This window comes from Fusarium mangiferae (genome assembly GCF_900044065.1).
Source record: "Fusarium mangiferae strain MRC7560 genome assembly, contig: FMAN_scaffold002, whole genome shotgun sequence".
Lineage (NCBI taxonomy): Eukaryota > Fungi > Ascomycota > Sordariomycetes > Hypocreales > Nectriaceae > Fusarium > Fusarium mangiferae.
This window is the reverse complement of record NW_024573922.1, coordinates 2,977,693-2,996,118: the sequence shown is the minus strand read 5'-3', so window position 1 is coordinate 2,996,118 and position 18,426 is coordinate 2,977,693. Positions and strand designations below refer to the sequence as shown.

The 18,426-nt window shown below is 48.5% G+C and overlaps 7 protein-coding genes and 1 non-coding gene across 8 annotated transcripts; 4 read left to right on the top strand and 4 right to left on the bottom strand.

The window, feature by feature from the left end:
- Nucleotides 1–508: 508 nt before the first annotated feature.
- Nucleotides 509–4,731, top strand: FMAN_05708 (uncharacterized protein; the record flags this gene model as incomplete). Its single annotated transcript, XM_041827603.1, has 5 exons — nucleotides 509–955; nucleotides 1,005–1,031; nucleotides 1,081–2,072; nucleotides 2,125–3,868; nucleotides 3,925–4,731. The coding sequence occupies 5 exons, from the start codon at nucleotides 509–511 to the stop codon at nucleotides 4,729–4,731; spliced, it is 4,017 nt and encodes a 1,338-aa protein (XP_041678550.1).
- A 372-nt stretch (nucleotides 4,732–5,103) lies between these two features.
- FMAN_05709 (uncharacterized protein) lies at nucleotides 5,104–6,002 on the bottom strand (the record flags this gene model as incomplete). Its single annotated transcript, XM_041827602.1, has 3 exons — nucleotides 5,104–5,750; nucleotides 5,799–5,855; nucleotides 5,909–6,002. 3 exons carry the CDS (start codon nucleotides 6,000–6,002, stop codon nucleotides 5,104–5,106), a joined length of 798 nt encoding a protein of 265 aa, XP_041678549.1.
- Nucleotides 6,003–7,768: 1,766 nt separating this feature from the next.
- On the bottom strand, nucleotides 7,769–7,858 carry tRNA. Its single transcript is given in 2 exon segments — nucleotides 7,769–7,804; nucleotides 7,823–7,858. It is a non-coding gene; the product is annotated as a tRNA-Ala (tRNA).
- Nucleotides 7,859–8,162: 304 nt separating this feature from the next.
- Nucleotides 8,163–9,648, bottom strand: FMAN_05710 (uncharacterized protein; the record flags this gene model as incomplete). The annotated part of the gene is made up of 2 exons (XM_041827601.1): nucleotides 8,163–8,554; nucleotides 8,601–9,648. The coding sequence occupies 2 exons, from the start codon at nucleotides 9,646–9,648 to the stop codon at nucleotides 8,163–8,165; spliced, it is 1,440 nt and encodes a 479-aa protein (XP_041678548.1).
- Nucleotides 9,649–11,063: 1,415 nt separating this feature from the next.
- On the top strand, nucleotides 11,064–12,785 carry FMAN_05711 (related to PET112-required to maintain rho+ mitochondrial DNA; the record flags this gene model as incomplete). Its single annotated transcript, XM_041827600.1, has 1 exon — nucleotides 11,064–12,785. The coding sequence occupies one exon, from the start codon at nucleotides 11,064–11,066 to the stop codon at nucleotides 12,783–12,785; it is 1,722 nt and encodes a 573-aa protein (XP_041678547.1).
- Nucleotides 12,786–13,148: 363 nt separating this feature from the next.
- Nucleotides 13,149–14,045, top strand: FMAN_05712 (uncharacterized protein; the record flags this gene model as incomplete). Its single annotated transcript, XM_041827599.1, has 1 exon — nucleotides 13,149–14,045. The coding sequence occupies one exon, from the start codon at nucleotides 13,149–13,151 to the stop codon at nucleotides 14,043–14,045; it is 897 nt and encodes a 298-aa protein (XP_041678546.1).
- A 590-nt stretch (nucleotides 14,046–14,635) lies between these two features.
- FMAN_05713 (uncharacterized protein) lies at nucleotides 14,636–15,562 on the bottom strand (the record flags this gene model as incomplete). The annotated part of the gene is made up of 1 exon (XM_041827598.1): nucleotides 14,636–15,562. The coding sequence occupies one exon, from the start codon at nucleotides 15,560–15,562 to the stop codon at nucleotides 14,636–14,638; it is 927 nt and encodes a 308-aa protein (XP_041678545.1).
- Nucleotides 15,563–17,551: 1,989 nt separating this feature from the next.
- Nucleotides 17,552–18,425, top strand: FMAN_05714 (uncharacterized protein; the record flags this gene model as incomplete). Its single annotated transcript, XM_041827596.1, has 2 exons — nucleotides 17,552–17,808; nucleotides 17,864–18,425. The coding sequence occupies 2 exons, from the start codon at nucleotides 17,552–17,554 to the stop codon at nucleotides 18,423–18,425; spliced, it is 819 nt and encodes a 272-aa protein (XP_041678544.1).
- Nucleotide 18,426: the final 1 nt, after the last annotated feature.

The following is an 18,426-nucleotide window of genomic DNA, read 5'->3' as shown; positions in this document are numbered from 1 at the left end:
TTTAGCGCGTCGAGAAACAAGTGATCCTTCAAGGAGTTACTAATGGTTTCTCGATAAAAGAATTATGGTCGGTCGCCTCTTTGTGTGAGAGAGATTTGAATATGTTTTGCTGCGCGTCAAGATATTGTTTACTTTATGTTGGATCTGTCAGTGGGTGGTTCACGGCGCCCCGCGAAAGCGCACTGGTCCTGCCTACTACCTATCATGAGTGCTAAGTTATACGGTGGGGCTCCCTAGGCGCGAATAACCCTTCAGTTCTTGGCGCGTCTAGGTACCTTAGTACTTAGGTAGAATCGAAGCTCTTTAAAGCTCCACTGCCTCGTGACGTAGCTGTAAGGTACAAGGTACCTCTACCGACCCTTTGCGCATCGGACCTTTGGAAGCTGCCATAGCTTTGGTCAGGGCTCCCAACAAATACTTAAAACAGCCCAGCAACTTTCCAGCACATACCAACGCTCTCGTTCTGGGTTTTGTAACTTTCCAGAATGATATCATTGTTGTCATTGCAATGACGGAGCAGTCACCGCAACCGAGCCATGAGTTGGCGCGCGATACCGATTCCCAACAGCCGGAACATGAGCCACCAGTAGACGCCAACGAAACGTTCCCGCCCGTAGAAAGCAAAGCTCTCGAGGATGTTGCACGCGAGACAGGTGGTGAATCAAGAGGTGCGATGGGCAAGGAAGCGATTACCGAGGCAAGAGACGTAAAGAATGAGGAAAGCAATGATAAAAAGTCGGGACATGATGAAAACAATGGAGAAGAGGAGGATGACGATGACGATGACGATGAAGCTGACGATGATGACGAGGACGATGAAGATGAAGAGGACGATGATGAAGATGAAGAGGATGAGGAACCAAGACTCAAATATGCTCGGTTAACTCAACACCTTAACGGAGTGTATCGAAACGGCGATGCAACTAGCGCGTTTCTTGTCGCGGGAGATAAAATGGTAGGTTGCGTTTGTGTCGGGGCATATCAGCTTGCTAACGTCTTTCCAGATAGTTGGAACGCATAATGGCAATATCGTAAGTCTTGGACAGGCGGTCAACACGACTCTCACTAATTCCGGGCCAGCACATTGTTCAGCTCCCCATGTTCCAATCCATGAGAGTATACCATGCGCACTCAGCCTCAGTTACCTCTATATCAATATCTCCGTACCCTCCTCCATTGCCAACTGAGAAGAAGTCAGAGGCAGCGCCAAGGCATACGACATCCAGCAACGCTACTGTCTCTTCTGGTCGCCAGGCCGATGCATCTCCGGCGGCAGCTTCCAGAAGACCCCGCGAAGCGTCACAAATACCTAGGACGCCGTCTAACGATATTTATGTAGCGACTTCCTCTTTGGATGGCAACGTATGTGTGCAGTCTCTTATTGATATGAAAGATGTCCAGTTACGAAACTTTGCCCGACCCGTCCAAGCTGTGGCTCTGTCGCCAGAATTCAAGACAGATCGTACCTATTTGTCAGGAGGACTTGCTGGCCAGCTCATTCTTACCGCCGGAGGTGGTCCGGGTCGCAGTACCTCGACAACAACTGGGACTGCTGCGGCCACAGCTTCCGGCTGGCTGGGCAGTATGGGACTTGGCGGCAGTAGTGGCAAAGACACTATCTTACACTCTGGCGAAGGAACTATCAGCACTATTAAATGGTCCTTGTCTGGGAAATACGTGGTCTGGCTCAACGAACATGGAATCAAAATTATGCGGTCAAAGCTCCACCTCGAGAACGCAGACACAGAAGATGCATGGAAACGAGTTGGGCACATTGATCGCCCACAAACTGATGAATGGGAAACCATGGCAAGTGTGTGGAAAGGCCGCGTTGAATGGATCGATGAACAAGCTGTTGAAGTGGATGAATCTGACCAGAGCACTGCTGATAAAGAGATATCTCCTATTACACACAAGCTCAGAGAACAGGCTGCAATGGGCAAGAAGAGTATTGAGCGGTTGCTTGTAGGTTGGGGTGGGACGATATGGATCATACACGTCCATCCAGGGGGCGTCGGCGTCGGCCGACACGCCGGCGAGAAGACTATTGGGCGAGCTGAAATTGTTAAAATGTAGGTTTTGCTGTAAATGTGGCCTCTTTGGGTTAAAGCTGACCTAAAACAGACTTCGGATGGATTGCATCATTTCCGGTATTTCGTTATATACCCACAACCTTTTGTTAGTACTTGCGTATTGCTTGCCTGATGACGAGGACGAGGATGAGGGTTCCGGATCGGTTTCAAACTCGCCAGAAAAAAAGCATAAATCCAATCCTTCAACAGGAAGTGAGCCCTCTGGCGGTGTTCGCCGTCGTCAGAATAACCAGCCCCCTGAACTCCGCCTTATCGATCTTAACTCCCAGGCCGAAGCCGACAAAGACAGCCTGAGCGTCAGTCGTTATGAGAGGTTGTCGTCGGGTGATTACCACTTAGGCGTATTGCCTGCACGCAATGCTGCGTCTGCAATCGCTTCATCTCGGGGCGCTCTGGAGGCGATAGCTGGGATCGGCACAGATATGTGGAATGCGGCCATCAACCCTCGCTCTCTATTCAGCTCCGGAGCTAGCATTCGTAGTCGAGGGAGCGGTGATGATTCTAGTCTCATAGGGAGTACAGCAGGAACGATTCGACCCGGGACCAATCAAAGACTTTCCCCCAGCGTCCATTCTGGTCTTGTCAAACCAGGCGTGAAGATCTTCATACATAGTCCGTATGACTGCATCCTCGCGACCAGACGAGATCTGAGTGATCATTTGGGATGGCTTCTAGAGCGCCAGCACTACCAGCGTGCCTGGGAGTTACTCGATGAACACCCGGAGATCATGGCACCGCTGAACGAAAGGGCTAATGATGGTACTCCTTCAACTCCAACACTGAACCAAGAGCCTAGTGACGATTTCAATGATGATGAATCTGTCGTCGATTCGCAACTGCGAGATGTTTATTCTTCGGCAGAGCGAGAGAAAAGGCGTATTGGAGAACTCTGGATACAGGAGCTCATCGAAGAGAACAACTGGGCATCTGCTGGTCAAGTGTGTGGTCAGGTGCTCAAGACGCCTGACAGATGGGAGAAATGGGTTTGGACATTTGCTGGTGCGAAGAAGTTCGATGCTATTACGGACTATATTCCTACAGAGCCCATGCATCCGCCCCTTCCTTCGACTATTTATGAAGTTGTACTTGGCCATTATATTCAAAACGACAAACCGAGGTTTAGGGAGCTTTTGGATCGTTGGTCACCTGAGCTTTTCGACATAAAAACAATCACAACTGCGCTGGAAAATCAGCTCAAGTATCGAGACGTGCGTGAAGACAGCATCGATGAAGGGGAAAGGGGCCGGGACTGGAGGATTGTAATAGAAAGCTTGGCAAGGTTACACGAGGCCAACGGACGACATCGTGAGGCTCTCAAATGCTACATTAAGCTCCATGATGCGGATTCGGCTTTTAGGTTGATTAGAGACAACCACCTTGCAGAAGCTGTTGAAGACGATATCCCCAGCTTCATTGGCCTCAGAGTTCCACCAGGTAAAGTTAATGAAATGACAGCAGAGGAGCTAGATGAAGCGACATCAGAAGCAATCACACTGCTCGTTGATGAAGCTCAGCATGGTCTGCTGCGCCCTGATATTGTGGTGGAGCAACTACTCTCCAAGAAGCTCAACCTGTACATATACTTCTATTTCCGAGGTTTATGGAAGGGCGATGGTATTCAGGAACATAGTGGAGAGAATGTGGACCGGCTGGTGATGGACAGTCAATCTTTGGTTGACAACTTCGCGGATTTGGCTGTCCATCTGTTTGCGACCTTCGACAGGGCGTTGCTCATGCAATACCTGAAGACTTCAGTCTCTTATACATTTGAAAAGGTAACCCGACGCCTAAAAAAAGCTATCATTGCGTTCTAGCTACTAACTCCGTCTAGGCTGTTCAAGAGTGTGAGACGTTCTCATACTACGATGAGCTCGTGTTTCTATACTCTAAAACGGGCCAAATGAAACGAGCTCTCTACCTCATCATCGATCGTCTAAAGAATGTTCACAAAGCAATCGAGTTTGCTAAAGAACAGGACGACCCTGACCTGTGGGAAGACCTCCTTAAATATAGCATGGACAAGCCCAGCTTCATTCGAGGTCTGCTTGAGCAAGTCGGTACGGCCATCAACCCAATTACTGTGGTGCAGCGAATTCCCGAGGGACTTGAGATTGAGGGTCTGAGGGAAGGGCTTACGCACATGATGAAGGAACACGAGATCCAGTACAGCATTAGCTCAGGCGTTGCACGAGTCCTTCGCAGTGAGGTTGCCACGGCGCAGAACGAGCTTCGAGCTGGTCAGCGTAAGGGTATCAAGTTCGAAGTAGTTATTCAGGAACAGGAACATGTGGACATACAAGTTAAGGATGTTTCCACGGACCCCGACAATCCAGAACCCAACATTTCTCATCCATCTACGGCTCATGATCACAGAGTGCCGAAACCGGGACACTGCGCAAGGTGTCATGAGCCATTTACAGAGTTCGAGATGGAAACGTTAGTTGGATATGCTTGCGGGCATGTTTTCCATGTGAGTCATCTCTTGGAGATGTTGCATGGGAACAAGAAAGTGGATGTTGATTTAGGTAATGGCTCTGAGGAGGGAAGTCGGTACTCCATAGGCATGAAGGTGATGAGAGCGCGATTACTGAAGGATAAGATGAAAGGGGGCTGCCCTGTATGTCATGTCAAAGAGTAAAGATATCAGGACATCAAGGGCGTTTATACGTGACGGCGCACTGAGAGGCCAGTCTTAGCACACTAGTTTGGATAGTTTCACGGCGTACAATAAAGACACATATGATAGTAGCGAGTCCGAGTTCTTTTCAGAGTACCCAGGTACAGCACAACGCGTATTAAGTCCCTCACTCGGTTCCGACAAGCCAGAAAATCCATCACAATCCTGTACGTGCCATCATTCTACGTGCTGCAGGCTTTTAAACCAACGACCATTGATGTTTCCATGTCAAACCATCCAACACTATCCGTTTCTCTCTAGCGTGAAAGATATATCCGAGTATAGAGTGAGCATGATGAATGCATGTGGAAGCATGATCTAGAAAGTTTTGTTTTAGAATGTGACAGCGATGAGTATGCCAGCGATGCCAAGTGCGGCACCAGGAGCAAGCACCTTAGCTGCTGCGCTGGCAGTGACACCCGGAGTGCCAGTAGGAGTGCTCTCGTCGGTCTCTTCAGCAGAGGAAGGATACGTGGCTGTGGCAGTGCCAGAGATAACGGACTCGTACCCGGTCTCGGAGTCAGTCACAACGACAGCGGTGTCAGAGACGGAGGATCCGTAAGCGGCGGTGCTGGTCTGGACGCCGGACACATCGGTGACACTGTCAACAGCAGAAGGGGAAGGGTTCTCGAGACCGGCGGAGTTGGTAGGGCCAGGGTTGGTTTCCTGCTCGCCAGAGGAAGAACCAGGTCCAGAGACGTAGCTGGGCCCGGAGGCGGGAGGAATAGGGACAACAGGGACACCAGTAGACGGAACTCCAGTCTGTTCAGCAGAAGGACCGGCCTCGGAGGAAGTAGAGGCACCCTGGGCACCGACGGAGGTAGCGGAGCTGTCAGCAGGAGGATTAGCTCCAGTGAGAGCAGGTGGAATGCCGGCGGCAGAGGAAGGCTGCATCTCGGCGCTATAAGGCACTGAGGTGACTTGATTGCACTGGGTCTCGTGGGTGACAGTGCAGATGTTCATGGTAGAGACAGTAGTGCCTACCACCAGTCAGCATACGCCAGAGCAAAGGAAGCAAAAATGCATACCGTCAGAGATTGTATAACCAGAATCAGTCACAGCAGCTTCGGTGGTGGTATGAGCAGCTAGCCAAGTGTTAGTGCAAATATAATATCGCGAGGCTACTGAGGTTACGAACACAGACAAGTAGCAGTCTCACCCCCAGTTGTGGCGACAGAGGCAGCACAGAAAGCTAGAATGCTGACGATAGCCTTGAGCTTGAGAATAGCCATTGCGCGGGTGATGAGTCTGTTGATTGCCGAAGAGATTAGCAAGTGTTCTGTGAGGCGCGATGGTGGAGAGGAGAGAAGAGCGTGAGGTGCGTGGGTGAGAAACGCGGCGGAGGTGAAGAAGCACAAGCATAGAATGCTTTCAAGAGAGACACAGAGTTCAAATGTGGAAATAAAATGAAGACTCACAGGTTTGATATTTGAAGATGTTGTAGTGCAAGCAACTGTATGCAAAGGATAATGCAAGAGGGTGGTGAGGTGCACGATCGATGCAATGAAGGGAAGATGAGAGAGTGTGTGAAGAAGGGAGGAGAGAAGTGGGAAAATCAAATGACGAAAGGATTCCTTTTCTACCTCGACGCAGAGGGAAACAATAGAAGAGGCCCTTGCGTTAGGTAGGCTGCAGGTGTCAGTTCTTGACAGTGACAGACCGCCGCAGTGATGAGCAGCTGGCGAGCTGTGGTTTCAAGGGGCAACGGTTCAGCAACAATAGGGATGAATAGGTAACATCCAGTAATTAGTGCATGTAGGTAACTATGGATCCTGGTAGAATGCTAAAGCAACAGCCGTTATTTGGTGGTACCGACTCTTTGTTGCACTACGTGGTGTTGAGGCATCCCATCATGCTTCTGGTGTTTGCCCCTGAGCTGGAGGTTGAGTCACAAAGTCTCTTCATAAAGGGTTTTAACAATAGCAATAGTTGCCGGGGCGAGAGTTGAATTACCGCTTAATATTATTGGTGTCATTTCTTGAGGGTTTTTTATTTGGTTACTGGGATGAGCATTGTTGGATACGTTGCCAGTAGGTTTCTTGGGGACCCCATATGTCCTCATGTGGCTACTATACACAAAACGGTTCATATTCATACACTCATATGCATACGTATACAAGTCTTCAGTGTAGCTATCAATCATCAGAAATATACAAGTCTTCGAATCAGCTCCGCGCTGTAACCCTGCCCATCGAACTGAGCCTTGGTATGAAGAACCGCCCTCTACACAATCGACCCGGGTCAACAGCATTGTGCTTTACAGCTCATGCCATCACTCTTGCCACTGAAAATCAAAGGCATCCATTCTCTGCTTAACTGTGCGATACTGCGGGCCTTGTCCTACGTTGCAACCGCAGCGGCATCTCGCATCTCTACACACAACATAAGCCATACCTGTCTGAGATAGATTAACAATTCACATCTCCTCCCAGCAGCTTCTACTATATTATCCTCAGTCTAGACTCACGAAATCTGCTGAACAACATGAAAGTCTCTTCGCTCAGCATGAATACGATGCTTCAACCAGACTCAGGGTAATCTCACATAGGCTGTGCCATTGTCTCTCCAACACGTGTCTGGACAGTGCACTTGTGTCGTGTCACTTGGCTGTGCTTCAGAGTGAGTACCCGATGAAGGACATGCAGTCTCCGAGAAGAGTTATGCAAAGTACTTATATGCAACTCTGTTGGCATGGGGAGGACAGGTTGAGGTTTATCTAAGCGAAAGTGTAGGTTCTCGTGATAAAACAGTATGTCTTAGGGTCCTTTGCATCTGCCTACAACATTCTCACACTAAGACCTTGAGAGTATTAATCGCGATTGGAGTTGGTGTCAAATAAGCATTGCACCTGGCTATGCAAGTGCTTGAAAGCAACATTGTTCTACTGTGCCATTATATAAAGCATTAAGGCAAAAGAATCTCCAATGTATAGGGTAATGCTTATAACGAAAAAAGGGGTAAAAAAGAGGATATACTGATGGATTCGAACCACCTTAGATGGACGAACAGGGAATCGAACCCTGGACCACTCCCAGATTGTTCGGATGAATCATGCTAAGGGAGTATTATACCACTAAACCATTCGCCCGATTGGATATCAGACGATGTCAAATCGCTGGTAATGTTTGCTGCGAGTAATTCTTGGGCAGCCATAGACTCAAGTTGGTACACAAAATTAACGATACCTCTCTTACCCTAACACTCCCATCGCAATTGATTTTTTATGTCCTCAAATATATTATTGCGAGTTCATATTCTGCCCATCATCATACAAAGAGGAAAGTAAATCCGCAATCCTAGCATTTGGGTATTGACCTCTCCTTCCAGCCGCCCTTCAAGAGCAATGGTTCACTTGGACACTTCGAGCTGAGAGTAAAAAAGAAATGTCCCATTTAGCCTTCGAAGAGTTGTCTCAGTCGTCTGAGATGTCCGGTAGTCGATAATATCGTAGTGACCAGCACACCATAACAGATCAACATGACCAGCCGGGTTATGAGATCGGGAAGTACCATCATCAACACCCCTAAACAGAGAAAACTCATAGAAAATCCGTTTATGAGAGTTCTAAGAGGAACAATTGGAGCGACGGGTGGTCCTTGATTAACTCCGGGAACATTTGTTGTCGTCCCGTGTGATAGAGCGACGAGGTCTGACGCACCAAGGAATTGAGTTTCTTCGTCTATCAAAATCTGCCTATGGTTCAGATAAGTTCTGTAAGCTTGCAATTCGTCGTTTGTTGGTGACGGTCGCTTTTGCATGTATTCCAATGTCGACATCGCCAGTTCTGGCCCAGTTAGATGAAGTCGTGCCCGAGTCTTTGATGCACTCACTGTACTTGGAAAGAATACCATCTATTCTTTCCATAAGATTTACCCTATCTTGATGGATCTGGTGGCCAAGCCTCTGTTCCTCCCGAGCAGACACAGGTATATGCCCCCCAAATCGTGTAGTGATAGAATCCATGCGTATTAGTTCTTCCTCCAACATTCCAAGTTGGTCTTGATAACGCAAGAGGTTACGGTAAAGTAGCCAGTCGAATCTTCGATATATGGGTTTCAGTTGTGGTTCAGCTCGGCCGGAGATCCTGGCTGCGATAGATGCGTATCCATCGAGAGCCTCCATTGGGAGGTTACCATTAGGCACAGCCATTTCGTCTTGGGTTTCTGGGTAAGAGGTGTCGTATGAAGTGTCGTATGAAGGACTTTGATTGACAATAGGAGGTTCCAATTTACTGGCCGTTTGGTTCACATATGTAAATCCGGGATGGTAAGATTGCTCGATGAGTGGAAAACCCGATTGCTGAGGTGAAAAGAGGTCTTGTGATGGCGGATAGCCAGTCGGAGTATGGTTTGGTCCCCAACCAGTGTATGACATAGGACTAACAGGAGACTGAGGATAGTTGGCAACGGCAACAGTTGTTGCATCATATGCCGAAGGCATTGCTTGACGTCCGCTGGGAGTATTCTTAAAATAGCTCGATTCTGGGGACGGTGTGAAGGTGTCATGGGGGACAAAGTGTGGATCAGGCCCGGATGATGATATACTGGCAGGTCGACGTGATCCCCTGTTCTTCACGTTCCTGGCTTCCCTCGGCATCTTGCTCCTATTGCCAGTGGGCTTAGTTACGGCTGTATCGTCGGTGGGTGTTGGCTGCGTAACGGCGGACCCGCTGACAGTTCGTTGAACGTTTGAGCGGGTGTGATCCAGTTTGGATGCCGAACTAGGCGGCGTTGGATAGTGAGTAGCACCTTCACTAGGCGACTGACTGTTTGTTTCTTCATAGTCTTCAACCTTCGATTGCTGGGATACTGCTTCTTGAATGGCGCCCTCCGAAGAAGACCAAGAGGGTCGGGCCCGTGTTTGTGCCCTGTCGCTCATTGTGAGCTGGCGCTGTTGATCCTGTGTGAATTGGTGTCTTGATCAATTCGCGTGGATGTATTGATAGATAGACTGCGCGCTCGTTTCATCAGAGAACTGTTACTGTAATCTTGAGGTGTCACCCTGCGATAAACGTGATGTTCTTCAAGCTTTCACTGAAGCATAGGAGGCATCTCAGCTGTGGCGGCCGTCTGTTGAGGCTGTCATAAAGCTGAACACAACGTTTGACAGGATTGTAGCACCCGGAAACTGACGCCAGAATCCGTGAGCAACCGTAAATATGTCAGCCCAATAGTCTAGTGAGATTTGACATGAAAGCGTGGAGAAGGTTAGACGAAGAAAAGTTCCCGATAACTTTGAATGGGGCCTTAAAATAATAGGTATTGAGAGTGGATGCGGGAGAGTTGATGAGAGTGTAAGTTTCGAGACTTCGTGAAGCTAATATATCGGCGTAAGATGACGACGCGATGATATGTCTTGTTTTCAGTCAATGCGCTCGCCTGACTGCCTTGTTTCCAGCGGCGACGGCGTGAGCAGCTGAGCCGCGGAGGCCGGCTGAGCACTTAAGCTTGCCATTGGAGTATGAAATAGTGATGGTGGGGAGTCCGGGTGTTGGGTGGTATCAGAAGCAATGACTGTCGCATGTGAAGTGGTGTTGAGAGCAGTCATCCAACCATCCAATACAAGCAATGGCAGCCGAAGATAGCAAAAGAGGAACACTCTTTCGGCGGATACGGAATCGAACAAAGCTCACGTAGAAATAAGAGGTGGGAGATTCTTCAAACGCATTTTTTTTCTTCTTCTTTTTTTTGAATTGAAAAGTAGGTATTTAGATGATTTATAGAGCAAACATACATAACAAGAGATACAGAAGCTCCAGACAGACCAGGCAATTGAGATCCTGGTCTTTGGGGCACGTGATCAGAATTGATCTTTAGCTCTGTACGGCGGATATTCAGTTGATAGCTCCACCTGGGCTTTAAAAGAACATCCAATGATCGCTTCAAGATCCCCCTCAAAAGACCAATTGAGTTGGGGTAACTATTGTTTTGAGGCCGCTCTAATTGTATGCATATGATCAGCCTTATTTGAACGGCCAAGTCATAGTGCATTCCGCCGTAACCCTCCGTTACGTCCCTCCAACCAAAACACCACCAGTCCAAGCAAAGTCGAAAACTTGGGGTCTTGATTGATATCACTATATCAGGCCACACGGGCTCGAGTGAATTCCGAAAAGCCTTGTCCTGCAGATATATGGCCAATACGTTGTACCTCTTCTCATCATGTCACGAATATCAACGTCTATCCTCAGCAGGTATCTGTTGACAGGACAAATACCTCGTCAAGGATGTATCAGTGCGTGCCATTTATCCAGACACAAATCACTGCCATCAGCAGCCATAATCATCACCAATATGACAAGGCGGTTGCATGCTGCTCCTGAAGTTATCACAGCAGCTCCCGAGCAGCCAGTCCCTTTACGGAAACAGCTTAAGGACGAAGCCAAGAAGGCCAAGAAGCAAGGCAAAAAGAAGTCAAAGGGTGATTCTCAAACTGTCGATGGTTGGGAATTGACCGTTGGTATCGAGATTCACGCTCAATTGAACACCGCCCGCAAGTTATTCTCGCCAGCTGTCACGTCCTTCAACGATGAACCCAATAGCCACGTTGCTCTTTTCGATCTTGCCATGCCAGGAAGCCAGCCCTTGTTCCAAAAGGAAACTTTAATTCCCGCTTTGCGTGCAGCCTTGGCCCTGAACTGCAAAGTCCAAGAGGTCAGTCGATTTGACCGAAAACACTATTTCTGGTGGGACCAGCCCTCTGGATACCAAATCACTCAGTACTATGAGCCCTTCGCCAAGAATGGGCATATCACTCTTCTGGCTCGAGATGGAATTTCTCCTCAAGATGGCGAAAGTGTGACGATCAGAATCAAGCAGGTTCAGCTCGAGCAGGATACTGCCAAGACGCTCGCTCAAGCTGACAAGGTTCAATGGCTCGACTTCAACCGTGTAGGTGTTCCTCTTATTGAGATTATCACCGAGCCTGAACTTCATCACCCTCGCACTGCTGCCGTTCTTGTGAGAAAGATTCAGATGTTATTGAATGCCGTGGATGCCTGCGTATCGGGTATGGAAACAGGAGGTCTGCGAGCTGATGTCAACGTTTCTGTTCGAAGAACTGATGGATCCAGCCCATCTCTCGGCACAAGAACCGAGATAAAGAACCTGAGTACCATCAAAGCGGTTGAAGACGCAATCATTGCAGAACGTGACCGTCAGATTCGCGAGTTAGAAGCCGGGCGCTCTATTCCCAGTGAAACTCGCGGTTGGTCTATTGGGTCTACTGAAACACGGCGGCTACGTGGAAAAGAGGGCGAAGTTGATTATCGATACATGCCAGACCCTGATATCGCGCCTCTTGTCATTGGAAACGACCTGATAGGCCACTTGCGTCAATCACTGGCTGTCACTCCTGATTCGGAGCTGGATACTCTGATTGCCCGATTTGGCCTTACAGCCAAGGATGCGTTGTCTCTGATTAACCTGGAGAATGGTTCACGTGTTCAATACTACTATAAGGTCCTTCACTCCATCCAGGACAAGCTTTCGGAAGATTTTAGCCATGCCGAGATGCCCGAGCTCAAGAGCTATTCTGCTCTGGTGGGTAACTGGATCATCCACGAACTTGGCCGCCTGACTACCTACAAGGCTGGCCCACTTGCAATCCGAGATCTGACGTTTACACCAGAAGGCGATTGCGAGCAAGTTCCTGACTCAGACCTGTCACAGCTTCTTTATCATCTGATACGCAAACAAATCACGGGCAAAGTTGCCAAGGAACTTCTCTTTGCAATCTATCTAAAGGAGATAGAAGGTGGAGTCACCCAAGCAATTGCAGAGAACGATTTGTGGTTCAAGGAGATTCCTGAAGAGGAATATGAGCAGTTGGCTGATGAGGCCATGGAAGGAGAGCACAAGATCTTACAGGAGTTCGCTAGCTCTGAGACATTTCCTCAGGGCAAGCTCATGTTCCTTGTGGGAAAGATGATGCGACTCGGACCTACTGAGCGCATTGTTCCTGCAAATGCTGAACGCGTCATAAGGGCAAAGGTTGAGGGTCTTCGTAATCCGTGATTCAACCAAAGCCAGAAGAATGTAACACTGATCAATAACACAATTCTTCTCCCGTCACCTGAATTGTTCACCTAAGAACATCGTACCACCGTATCCTTGATTGACGATGGCTTTTAGCCCACGACTAAAGATAGTTTACCAGTCCAACAATGAGGCTTTGGCCGGGCATCACTGGTGTCACCAATGGTTCTCTTGCGCGCTGAAGCACAAGGTAACAAACACGGATCACTCGATACAAGTTACGGCACAGTACCTAGAATAAATCTCTCCTTCTATTCTTCTAAAGCATCCTCAAAATCAAGTTTGGTTATGACAAACTCTGTTGCATCTACGACAAGCTTGTTCCTCAAAACCGACAAACTCATGGCCACTATAATTCCAGCAGATGTTACAGTTCCTGCTCATGAGGACAGAGATGTCCCACGAACTTGGCAATCCAGCCATGGTTCGACATTTAAAACAGTTGTCCATGGCGACCGAGACAGCGAGAGCGGTGTCATGACAGAGACAGTGTGGGAGACGATGAATCCATATTCGAGTAATCCAGATGGTATACCTAATACTATACCAACAGCTTCTTCAACAACTATTACAGCGACACCTGTCGCTACTACAAACAATTATACTACATATTCAACTGCGACTCCTGCCGGCAACCAGAGCTCAGGTTCTGGAGCGTCGACATTACACCACCCTAGTGGTCTATCAGATGGAGCTATAGCTGCTATAGTAATCAGTGTTCTCTTTGGCTTAGGCATTACAGCCTTGGCAACTTGGATCTTGGTTCGAAAGTCACGAAGACGCTCAAGAGTGACTCAAGTTACTCCTCCGCAGACCCCAGTCTACAGTCCTTCACCACCGAGTTCCCCATTACCAACACCTCCGCCTCTAACAGAATCGGGTAACGACCGGATTTCGAGCCTAGAGGATTCCTGGGTCAGTTATGGAGACCGTGTCCGATCACCTACACCTCAGCCCGCAGTGGCGGAGGTAAGAAGCTTTACTCGAGCGTGGCAGAAGCCACGGGCATATACCGTCAGCAGAGGCCGTATGACTGAGGTGCATGGCTCAGAAGACTCAGAGTCCCCGCCAAGTCCCGACGATGATACGTCACCTATCTCACCTCTGTCTCGAGCAAGTTCTTTCCAGGCTGACCGACGTGTTGTAAGCCCTGTGTCTTTGGTTTCGAGATTCAGCACAATGTCAAATAGGACTGATCAGAGTCGGGAGCGGGCAGAAATCCAGAGGAAAGCGTTCTAATAAAGACTTTATGCCTTGATTCTTGGAGAGACCTCCTGCTTAATAGGGGCTGGCTTAATTTCGGTGTTTCTGAATGAGAGTGAGACGACGAGATCTTGTGCTACGGCTTTGTCGCTTATGGACGGGAGATAGGTCCGAGAGGGGCCATTTTGATGTTGTTTAGCTATTTATTTGCGTTGTAGATAGGACAGGGGAAGGCCAACGCAACTTAATTATGCTTGAGATTAATCAAAGCTGTCTCAACTTTGGATCATGTTTCAATATTCCATGCCTGGTATATCCAAGACAAAGGGAACTTTGCAAGGTAGTCGGTATTTTATGTGGTTATGGGAGTAGCAACGTAGATGTTAATTTTGAATCACCACTAAGAGTTATTTCTTTGACCAGACCTCTTTCACACTGTGAAGATTTCTTCAAAAGTCGATCATTTGGAAGCTACCTCAGTAACAATATCGAAAGACTCCAGACCCCTTGCGTGCTGACACACGACAATGCTCCAAAACAGAACGAAAGAAAAGGACCGCAGCAAAGCAAGGTATGTTCTCACCAACCCCATGTTGCCTCATCCTCTAAGTCCACTCCTGCTGCTTTCACACTTTTCCATTATGTTCATGACTAGGACCATGGCCTTGAGCTGCCTGCAGCACTTCGTTGTCATACTTGCCAGGCTGGAAAGCATAATTCAAGTTCTCTCTGTCCTTCAAAAACATATCAACTCTTTCATCCTTAGACCTGCCCGCCGCAATTGTATTACGACGGGCCACCTGCTGCCCAATGGCGAGGTTGGACTGGTTCTTCATTTCCACGAGATCGGCGCCGTATTGGTCTGCTCTACTCATCTGAGCAAAAGCGCCTATCATGCACATAACAACAACGAGAGTGGCAAAAAGGCCATTGGACATGTATAAAGGATCCTTGACTCTGCCATCACGGGCATTGTACCATCGTTCCCAGTCTTCCCATGTAGCATTATGTGCGGCAGATCCAGCTCTATGACGCCAGGCACGATCGGCACTACGGACAGATTCGTTGAGTGTCTGAGGCCGACCACCAGTCCATCCTACACCATGAACATCGTAGAGTTGACGTTTAGAGGGATCGCTAAGGAGGTCGTTGGCAGCAACAATAAGGCGATACCGTTCTAAGCGGACCTTGTGTGTTATGTTATCGGTATTGAGAGCATGGCTGTGTCGGTCGGGGTGGTAGACTTTGACAAGCTGATAGAATCGATGCTTGGTATATGGAGCGTCATTCTTCATAGCGAAGATCTCGTAGGGAGAAGGATACGAAGTTTTAGGCCACTCAGGTACTTCATTACTTTGACCGCTGTTTACTGTAGCATATCGTCTATGCCCGTCTATTGAGAAAGTCGTTGCCGGTGCGTGGCTAAATCGCACCCCTCCAGATGACGTTATAGATCGGATAGGCGTTAGACTCGACACGGCGGGAAAGACATTGCAGGAACTGAGAAAAATGGCAGATTTGTTCAGCGGCATGACGAGTTTGTTCAGTGGCATAAGCCCAGAGACATTGAAATCATGTTCAGCACCGCGAGCTGTGAGGTTTTGGATATCGCGGACTGAGCATGTTAGAGCAGGAAACGATAGCTACGAAAGAGGGAGGTTTAGGTGGTGTATAACGAGTAGCGAATGAGCATGCGCATCATCCGAACCCGCAGATTCCGTTCCCCACAATCACAGACTGAGGTGGCAGGGATTATCTAATGCAGTCGAAATGGTCACGAGACCAGATCCATGTTTCTTCACCGAGATGTTCACCAAGGTGAAGACTGTCTCCAAAGCATCCCTGCTTCGATCTGCCGACGTCCCGAGATACCCTTGCATTCGACGACAGATTCGTTCACATTATCCGTTCGGGTTACCACTGTATTTCCTTCCAATCGCTGCCGGCTAAAATCAGTCAGTCAAAAGCAACTCCAACCGACGATCAATTCGAAGTAAAGCAATTCATCCAGCAACCAACACTGCCGACGTATCCGACTCTTGAAGTATTGAAATACTATTTCCCATCGAGATGAAAGGCTGATTACCCTGAATCATTCGGCAATTAGTTGAATGTAACCGAGCTTCCATTTGAGCGCTACCGAGGATATTATCAACTTATAACAGGATATAAGCGCGGGAATAATAAATCATCATACACACCATGTCATCAGAGGCGCTGCGCTAAGTCGGGAGCCTCGATCTGGATAAGATTCACGTTTCTCTCGTGTTAGTTAACTCCGTTTATGCTTCTCCTCATTTGAGTCAAAGCCCGACTCCGCGATTTGGGGTAAATGGCAAGATGATGTTCGTCACATATGGAGAAGACCCGTCAAGAGATCCAACCAGACACACGGTACCTGGGGACGGCATTCTATATGTCTGTAAGCCAATGAAACCAACAGCAGAATGAACATGACTCTTGATAGCCTCGTTTTTACCACGTTGCGAGCTGAAGTTGGTGGAGTTCGCCAACGGAATTCTTCCGGCCGCCATAACAATCACTCCACTTATCAACGACACAATTCGGCCGTCATCTCCACCGCAAGCTTTTGTCTGCTTTACTAATGCTTCTAGGGTGTTTTCTCGTGGGAATAACTCCGACGTGCAGCTCCCCTGCTGGTTCGTGTTGAGGCTCAGTACTAGCTGAGCCAGGATTGATCCTCCCGGCTTGGCCTGAGCCTCAAAGTTGGTTTTAAACACTTCCCAGCTTCGCAGACGAGTATTCTCGAAGTATCGATTTCACTCCTGATGAAAGACCCTAGCCAAAATGAACGGCACAATGCTCAGTGGTTTTCATGATATGATTTGAAATCTCCGCGGGTATGGATACTTGACTCGAACCTGGCCAACCATTGCCACGCAATTCTCATCACCAACCTTATGACGACTGGATTATACCCTGGACACTGGCTCCGCTTCGTCTAAATCACCCCCAAGCGCAGTCTACAGCATGCTATATCCGCGTGCCGACATATCCAGCGTTGCCCAGGATAATAGGCCCTGCAAAGGTTCCGTCACACCATGTTGGGAACCTCCACATTGGTTACTGGGTCTATTCTCCACGCCCATCCTTGATCCTCGGCCCTTTGGTGATGTTCTTACTCAAGGGCTGTTAGTGTCGTGGGTCGTTGAGCTCGGAAGATGGGACATGTTCCAATGAACTTGACTATCACATTGGACTATCAGTTCTCAGCCTGTTGCTGATCCTACCAATGTGACCTTTGGAACTTGCCGTTCCCACACTCCAAGAGCCCGATGGAGTCGAATGTCCGTTCGTTCGTCATGTCAAAGTTGAGTTTGGGGTAGATCTCGTACCCAAGTACGAACGATGGGGGATATAAAGCTATGTCTTGGACCCTATATGCGTTGATCAGATCCTTCTCCAGATCTTTCTGCAGAAGTCTATTCCGAATCCTTCTACAGTAGCTTGTTTCTGCCGTGTTAAGTGACCAGCTTATCACTACTCATTTTCCATAAATCTTAGTGCAATACTCAGACGAGATGTCTTCAGGCACTCCTCCCTCCCACGGGGCAACGACCCCTACGCAGTACACAGATAAGGAGGAAGGCCACTACCATTGCAATCATCCCAACCATTACTATGAGGAACGAAATAGGAACGTTCAGAAGCCTCACCAGTCCATGGTGTCACAGGTGTATAACCCTTCGTTCTTCAAGGTTGCCAATCCTGGTCCATTGGGGTTGATCAGTTTTGCCTTGACTACCTTTGTACTCGGCCTCTACCAGTGCGGTGCCGGGTAAATTATTTCCATATCCCTCGTCATGGTTTTAAATGCTAATCCTGTGTTACAGTCTCCCTGGATCAAACCCCTTCGGCGGTGTCGGTCCTGACCAAGCCATCTTTGGTCTTGCTGTCTTCTTCGGTGGCATTGCCCAACTTTTTGCCGGCCTTATGGAGTTCCGCGTCGGTAATACCTTTGGTACTACCGTCCATTGTTCCTATGGTGCCTTCTGGCTTGCATTCGCCATGTTCTTCGTTCCCGATCTTGGTATCAAGGACGCATACAAGGGCGACGACCGCGCTTACAGCTTTGCATTGGGCATCTTCCTGATTCTGTGGTGCTTCCTCACCCTCATATTCTTTGTGGCCGCTCTCAAGACCAACATTGCCATCCTCATTGTTCTCGGTTTCTTGTTCCTCGCTTTCCTCTTCCTCAGCTTGGCTCAGTTTCTGCAAACCACTCACCCTACTGCTGCAATTCGAATCAACAAGACTGGAGGCGCATTCTCATGTATCTGTGCCTTCGCAGCCTTCTATGCAGGTGCGGCTGGTATTATGACGGAGGATACAACATGGGTTCGCTTCCCTCTTGGCGAAATCGATGTCCAGCCCAAGAAGACAAACATTGCATAAG